We start from the raw sequence: 8707 nt of genomic DNA on the forward strand, positions 1-8707 counted from the left end.
GAGCTACAAAGGCAAGAAGTGACTGGCTTACAAGTTTTCAAGAGAGAACCTAGATCCAGAGAGTACGGAGGAAGGTAGAATATCCACTGAGTAGTATACAACCTGTCTAGCTGGGGCTGATGAAATGAAATGTGGATAGATAGCTCTCTTGTGATACAATAGTGAATAATTGTTATCAGGAGTCATTGTGAGGGTCGGAAATGTAAAGGTAGACATTTTGTAGCAAGGAGGGGAGTGATTGACTTTGCAGTCTAGGAGCAGAGGTCCCTGGGACCAACACGGGAGAAGAGCGGAGTGCGGGACCCTACCCAGAGAAGCAGTGATGCCTGAGATGGAGACAGAGATGATGATGTGGAGAGATGGAGCAGCTGGAGACTTTAGATCCAGAGAGGGAGAGGGGCTGTGTGCTGACGACTGGGGGGCAGGCTCGCAGGGTATACCCTTTGGTTGGTTGATGATGCATGGAGGGGATCATAACCATGACAATGCAACAATTTATAATAGGATGAATGTAAAACTAATGTTCTGCCATGTAACCCATCACATAATTCACAATAAAACATTTTTTTAAAAAGACCCAATGTCTTGGTCTGATGGAGACTTATGGACCCATCAACACTGTGACCCTGAGACATCCTTCAAGGTTGGAATGAAATGCAGTCCTGGGAATTACCTTTCATTCTAACAGTGGTGGTGGTTATGTGCCATGGAGTCGGTTCCAACTAACAGCGACCCTGTACAGGGTTTCCAAGGCTGTAAATCTTTACGGGAGCAGAAAGCCTCATCTTTCTCCTGCAGAACAGCTGGTAATTTCCAACTTCTGACCTTGTGGTTCACAGCCCAATCCGTCACCACTACGCTACCAGAGCTCCTTATTCTAACAATAGATGGATCCCTACACTGACCCACCGCTCATCTGTCAGTCTGTCCCACTGTGCTGGCTTGTGTTGCTGTGATTCTGGAAGCTATGACACTGGTATTTTGAATGCCATCAGGGTCACGCACAGTGGACAGATTTCAGCTGAGCTTACAGACTGAGACAGACTAAGAAAGAGAGAGATGGACTACTTCTGAACGTTTAGCCGTCAAAAACCTTATGAATAGCAGTGAAACAGTGTCAGATAGCACCAGAATACTGAATATTCTAGCATGATGAAAAGAACCAGAATATTGTCAGATACAGTGCCAGAACACGACCTCCTCAGGTTGAAAGGCATTCAAACTATGAGTAGGGAAAAGCTGCCTCCTCAGAGTAGAGTTAACCACGTGAACGTAAATGCAGTAAAAGTCTTCAGGACATTTCTTTGCTGGTGGGGCACAGCTCAAAATGAGAAGACATGGCTGTAAAAATCCACTAATAATTGGAACATGGAATGTGCAAATTATGAATCTAGCAAAACTCAAAGTTGTTAAAATGAAATGGAACACATAAACATCAATATTTTAGGCAACAGTGAGCTGAAGTGGAATGGTATTGTTCTTTCAGAATCTGACAATCACATGGTTTATTATGCTGCGAATGACAAATTGAGGAAGAACACAGTCACATCCATCATCAAAAAGTACATTTCAAGATCTATCTTGGATGTTGTCTGTGATACGATCATATCCAAACACCTACAAGGAACACCAGCTAATGCAACTATTATTCAAATTTGCACACCAACCACTAAAACCAGTGATGAAGACATTGAAGAATTTTACCAACTTCTTCTGTCTGAAATTCATCCAACATACAAACAAGATGTATTGATAATTACTGCACAAAACTTCTTTAAAGTGTTGAAGAACAAAGGTGTCAGTTTGAGGACTAAGGTGCACCTGACCCAAGCCATGGTATTTTCAATAACCTCATATGCATGTGACATTTGGATAGTGAATAAGGAAGACTGTATTAGAATTAATGCTTTTGAATTATTGTTGTAAAAGAATATTAAAAGTACCATGGACTGCCAAAAAAAACAAACAAATCTGTGTTGGAACAAGTACAACTAGAGTGCTCCTTGGAAGCCAGGATGACCAGACTTTGTCTCTCATATTTTGGACATATTATCAGAAGTAACCACAGTCCTGGTGTAAAACTGGGTATGAGTTAATGTACTCGACAGAAAAGTCGGTTTCAAAAGCAAGTAATTCGCTTCAAGCTCAACAGCCGCTCCTCAGAAACCCTATAAAGGGTTGCCATGGGTGGGAACCAACTTGACGGCACTTAACAACAACATAGGGGTTATGTTCCTCATATACTTGAACTCTGTTGATTCTGAAAGGTCTTAGACATGGTACCCCCATGTGAAGAGGTGGGGAATGCTCAGCTATATAAAGGTGTCTCTCATATTCTACATTGTCTCTTGATTGTAAAGTATCTTAGCAACATACGAAGAGGTGGGAGAATGTTTATAGGCATAGGTTACAGTCCTTTCATATCTGGACTCTGTTAAACGTGAACTATCTTAAAGAAGTGTGAAGAGGTGAGAGAATGTTTAGCTATGGAGGTCACACTCTTCATGTGCCTGGACTCAGGTGATTCTGAAATGTCTTAAAGAGGAATGACAAGGTGGGAGGACCCTCACACTCCATACCTGTCCTGAGGCAGAGGTGCACCAACCAGTGAAGCCAGGGTGGGTAAGATGTCCATTAGACTTGTGGGCTCATTGATCAACTTTCCAGCTTCTAACACCCCTGGCCATCTGAAGATTCCTGGAACACGAATTCCACCTTCCCACCCTGACATTCCTTTACCACCTACATGACAAAGAAAGGGAGGTTAGTCAACAAAACACCAAACACAATCCAATGGCAAGGAGTCAGATCTCACTCACAGCAACTCTGGGTGTCACAGTAGAACTGTGCCCCACAGGGTTCTCAGTGGATGATTTTTCATAAGTAGATCCCACTCATGGTGCCCCATGTGTGTCAGAGTAGAACTGTGTTCCACAGGGTTCTCAGTGGATGATTTTTCATAAGTAGATCCCACTCACGGTGCCCCTATGTTTGTCACCTATTTATCTGTCCACCCATCCATTTATCCATCTATGAATCTATCTTACTATTTATCATGAGCATTTCTATCTCAACTGTCTGTCCATTCTTCCCTCCTTCCATCCATCCATCCATCCATCTTTGAATCTGTCGATGATCATCTCTCTATATACTTATTTATTATATTTTATATTAGCAGTCTTCCCATATATCCATCTGCCCATCCACCTGTCTCTCCCTCCATCCATATTTCATCTATCTGTATATATATATGTCTATCTATCTTTATGTATTTTATCTATCTATCTCTATCTATCTATATATCGATCTAAATCTATATGTCAGTTTATCAATCTATCTACCAATCCACCCATCTCTATATATTACTTGGCTAGACAAGGTGCCAAGCTAGGGTAAACAATAATTTATATCTTTGCAGACAGAAGGTCCCTGAAGAAAATTACTATCCAAAGATTTTTCTTCACTTGCATCATGTAACAAGACTCATAATTATGAAACTATACCAAATTTTTTGAGATATTCCAACAATTCTTACCTTTGAAGATTCCATTCCATCCTCCATACTGAACATGTCCTTTTCTGGCTTCCAAGTGTCCTCCGTGGTCTGAGGCGAAGTAGACAATGGTTTTGTTATGCAAACCATTGGCCTCAATGGCATCCAGGATGTGACCTAAAATTAGTTTAATGTCCCATTTTAATGTATAGTATTGAATTCGTTGTTGTTTTTAGATGCTATCAAGTCAATCCTGACTCACAGCAGCACATACATTACAGAGTGTCGCTACCCCATACAGTTTTTCTAGGCTCTAACCTTCATGGGAGCAGACCTCCATGACTTCTTTGCAATGACCAGCTGGAGGACTCAAACCACCAGTTGGCCTTTTGGTGAGCAGCTGAGTGCTTCACCCTTGTCAGCATGGGTGCTTTTATTGTAGTGAATAGTAAGCTTCTATTCTAATTTCAATTTTATCAAAGTAATACGAAGGGCTTCAAAAATTGTATGGGAACAGGGAAGAATCAGATGGCGGACTAGGGAAATGTGCTACTCAGACCCCCTGCAACAAAGATGGAGGAGAAACAAACAAAACTCTCAGAGATGATCATTCTGGAACCCTGAGGAAAAGTTGGAGGTGAGGCTGGGCAGGTTTGACAAAGCAGGGAGACAGACTGATGAAGGTTTTCCCAGAGGGACACTGCATGGCCATTTTGAGCTTTTCCTGGCAGCTTCATAGACCAATGTATCCAAGTGTGATTCATGCCTGGGACTCTCAACAGGAAAATGTGCTTCCTTCTTGTGTCTCACCTTCCCCTGTTGTCAGGAGATATGGACAGCCTCCACCCTCATCCACACCCGGGGCAGCTCCCATCTCTGGATCCCACCTCACAGAGGTAGAAGACGGTGGTATTACCTTGGCGGCTAGACTTGAGTCCCCCACCCCCACCTGAGTTATCTTTTTCTGGGTCCAGCGCCAACACTGTTATTTTTGTTATTCTTCTTGTTTCCCCTTCACTGTTTTTCTTTCTCTGTATTTTCTTCTCCTCCTCCTTCTCTGTCTTCCCTTTGTTTGTGTCTCTTCTACCTCTGCTTTCATTTTTTTTCTTCCTTTCTTCTGTTTCTCTTTTCCCACTTCTTCATTTTTCTGTTTCTTTCTCTTGGTCTTTCTTTACTACGGTCTAGTGTCTCTTTCACCACACCTCTCCCTGGTTTTCCTAGTGTTTTTGTGGGATGGTGGGGTTTACTTCTCTTCTTACTTGTCTCTCCTACAATTATATATTTTTTGTTGTTGTTGTTAAATGTTGTCAAGTCAATTCCGACCCATAGCAACCCTGTACAGGGTTTCTGAGGAGCAGCTGGTGAGCTTGAACCACCGACCTTGCAGTTCAAACGACTTTGCAGTCTGGTGCATTAACCCACAGCGCCACACACTGTCCCTCTTTTTCCTTCTTAGATATTAAATTATTTTTTCTAGCTGTTGCCTGGTGTTTTGCTATGTGCATTTTAATATATATTTTCTCCTTTATTATTTTCTTTCTGCAGTACTGCTTGCTTATTTGCTTTGTTTAATTTTCTTCTCTGTGTGTGTGTGTGTTTTTTCTCTTTTTGTCCCAACCAAAAGGAGACAGAATTGTGCCCCTCACAGCCAAGACACGACTGTTGCCTCTGAGCACCACTCAATGGGCAGGGGGCAATACCAGCTCCTGAATCACTGGATAAGCAGCCAAACCCACCCTAAACTGAGCTATGGAAATGGTAAACCAAGAAGTAGACACACAGTTGTAGTCTCTAATAGCCTAAGAAAACCTTAGAACACACCACATACAATCATTAGTTAAATAAATGCACAAAACACCACCACAGTATCTCACAGACACCAGACAATTTCAGCTCATAAGAAGAAACAAAGACAGTGCCTCAAGCACATGTCTATGAAGTAGAGACAGTAAATGTTTCAGAGGAATAAGAGTATTCAGAAGCGTGATATGTAGGTACTGACTGAAACAAAGATCAAGGAAAATACAGAAGAAAACAAAAAATTAGATGAAATCAGGAAAACACTATAAGAACAAACAGGCAAAATAAATGAAAATGTTGAAGCAACACAAAACCTGCAAAAAGAAATTTAATTCTAGGATTAAAAAATGTACAGGACATCGAAAGGGCAAAGCAGTTTATTTGAATCAATGGAAGCTGGAATTAGTGAGCTCAAAGATCAATCTCTCAATACTTGTAAACCAGAAGAACAATCAGAGAAAATAAGGAAAAATCTAAAAAAAGCCTAGTGTTTATGTGGGTTGCCATGCTAAGGAATTGTTGCAGACCGTCCAGACCTGGTCAGGAGTTCGAGGCCCTGTGGGCCCAAGTGTTGCAGACCGTACAGGCCACAGGCTCTGAGGAACAGACTCTAGCCACCTAGCAGACATAGCAAACGGTTTTTCATCTCAGTATTCAGTTATGTTTATTATTAATTGCATACATGAAGCCCTGATATCCACAGATAAATGTAATATTTTCCTAAAAGCCGAGACTGTAAAATTCCAAAAAGGCAAAGTTCTTCCCTCAAAGAATTCAGTCAAAGTAAATTGACTACTTCCCGGTTCTTTGTTCTAAGGTCAATAGGACTGCCCTCCCTAAAGTGTTTCCAGGTGCAGCCCTGTTCACCCAGGCTTCTCGCTTCCTGAAGAACCTGGGCTGGGCAACCGACACAATGGGACTCCTCCCAATCCTCCTTTTCCTTCCCCCATTTGAGGCTAGGTGCTAAAAGGTATGTTAATTAAGCTTGAGAAACCAAGTTGCGGTCCGTGAGATTCGAACCTGCGAAGTACGATGTAAAGCTGCCTGAACGTCTGGAAAATTACGTATGTTAGCTGCACCTTGTCTTAGTCCCGCCCAGCTTTGTGTAAAGTACCTCCCCTAAATAAAATGGAGGCACAGGCCAAACCGGGTGTGCATTACAGCTTGGAGAGCATGCTACACGGCTGACTAGGCATGTGTTGCTGACCAGCTAGTAAGGGGTGGGTACCCAGGATTTTACCACCCTTATAGCTCAGATGTTCACCACGCCGGATCTGCCGGAGGCCAGTAATGCATCCACTCTGGTTTTGGGGTGTCTCTTTGTTTCTCTCATTGTGTCCTTGTGTGTCTTTCTATATTTCTACCGCCGCCAGATATCCCCACCTCGTGAACCAAACACCTATGTTGAGGCGGGTCCCCGGCAAGGAATATTTATGGGTGATTGGAATTCCACAACAGGAAAAGACAATACAATCAACAGAGAAAATTGTCCACGATCCATAGGAAGAAAACTTCTTGAAAGATAAAAAGATTTATCTTTCAAGATACACATTCCAGAAGCCAAAAGAACCCCAAACAAGGTAGACCCCAATAGAAGATCACCAAGACATATCATAAACAAATTTACCAAAACCAACCAAACATAAGAAAAGAATTCTGAGGGCAGCTCAGGAAAAAGATGAAAACTTACCTATAAAGGCGGTCTACTAAGACCAAACCTGAATTCTTAGCAGAAACCAGGCAAGCAAGAAGACAATGGAATGACATGTAAAAAACTCCAAAAGAAAAAAAATTTGTCAACCAAAAATGATATGCGCTGCAAAGTTGTCCCTCAAATATAACAGCAAAACAAAAACATTTACAGATAAACAGAAATTAAAGGAATTCACAGCAGCTAGAACAACTTTAGAGAAACTATTAATGGGTGTTCTTTGAACTAAGAGCCAATAGTAGCAGACAATAAGTTGATATTAACAAGCATGAGAACACCACCCCAAGCTCAATTCAGATATAAAAGTATTTAAGTAAACCAAACCCACAAGACTGAAAATAGGGAACCAGAAATATCAATTCATAATGAAGACAAAGCAAAAGAGGGCAATCATGTAGGTACAGAACTCACAAAAGATGAGAAAGTCAACTAAATTTCAAGATGAAACAGACCAGTTTAACTTTCTGGTTGTTGTTAAGTGCTGTTGAGTCAGTTCCAATTCATAGCGACCCTGAGGAGCAAGTGGTGAGTTTGAACCACCGACTTTGTGGTTCAAACAGGTCTTGAGGCCGAGTGCTTAATACACCTTCACATCAAAATAAAGAAGAAAAAAAATCAGAAATGTCTGTTTGTTTTTGTTGTTTAGTGCCATCAGGTTGGTTCCAAACTCATAGTAACCCTGTATAGGTTTCCCAAGGAGTGGCTGGTGAATTTGAACTTCCGACTTTGAAGTTCAAACCAACCTTTCGGTCCTGTGCTTATCCTACAACACCACATTTAGCAAGCATTAAAACAATAGCACTAGCGAAAATTAAAAGAAAACCTACAAACAAAATGAACTCAGCACAGAAAATCATGGGGTACAAAGAAAACAACAGTACCACAAGTAAACACACAGCAAAATGACAGCAATCAATTCATACCAATCAGTAATGTCACTGAATGTAAATGAATCAAATGCAAAAGTCAAGAGACAGAGTGTGGAAGAATGGATAAGAAAACAGGATCCTTCAATATGCGGTCTACAAGAGACACACCTGACACACGAAGACAAAATAATCAGAAAGTGGGGAAAAATATTTCAAGAAAGTTACAAAAATTAGCATGAGTGGCAATATTAACCTCTGAAAAATACCAAGTAGAACATTATATCATGATTAAAGGTCAACTGAATAAGAGGACAAAACCATAATAAATATCCATGCTCCCAATAAAATGACCTCAAAATACACACACACACACAAAAAAAAAACCTGAAGAAATAGAGGACTCCACAATACTAGGAGATTTTAATAAAACCCTTTCAATGAAAGACAGAACAATTAGATAGAAATTCAACAGAGATAACACAATCAACCAACTTGACCTCATAGATTTATTCAGAGCACTAACCCAACAACATCACATTCTTCTCTAGTGTGCATGGAACATTCTCCAGAATTGACCATATGTTAGACAAGAAAGCAAACTTCAATAAATTTTAAAACATCAAAACATTACAAAGCATCTTGTCAGGTTACAATGCTATGGAACTAAAAAACTAAAAAACTAAAAAAATCAAGGGGTTGTTGTTGTTAGGTGCCATCAAGTCAGTACCTACTCATAGCGACCCTATGCACAGCAGAATGAAACACTGCCCGATCCTGGGCCAACCTCACTACTGCTGCCATGCTTGAGTCCATCGATGCTGCCACTTTGCCAAT

At 41.0% G+C, this 8707-nt stretch overlaps 1 protein-coding gene across 1 annotated transcript in view; it reads right to left on the reverse strand.

The window, feature by feature from the left end:
* The window catches only part of ARSF (arylsulfatase F), a 32579-nt gene that overhangs the window by 5162 nt on the left and 18710 nt on the right, over nt 1-8707 (reverse strand). The window contains exons 7-8 of the mRNA XM_006877239.1: nt 3536-3670; nt 2580-2742 (exon numbers count right to left, since the gene is read on the reverse strand). Of these exons, the coding sequence (XP_006877301.1) occupies nt 2580-2742; nt 3536-3670 (298 nt within the window). The remainder of the gene's footprint in view (nt 1-2579; nt 2743-3535; nt 3671-8707) is intronic.

This window comes from Chrysochloris asiatica, unplaced genomic scaffold (genome assembly GCF_000296735.1).
Source record: "Chrysochloris asiatica unplaced genomic scaffold, ChrAsi1.0 scaffold00446, whole genome shotgun sequence".
In the NCBI taxonomy this organism is placed as follows: Eukaryota; Metazoa; Chordata; class Mammalia; order Afrosoricida; family Chrysochloridae; genus Chrysochloris; species Chrysochloris asiatica.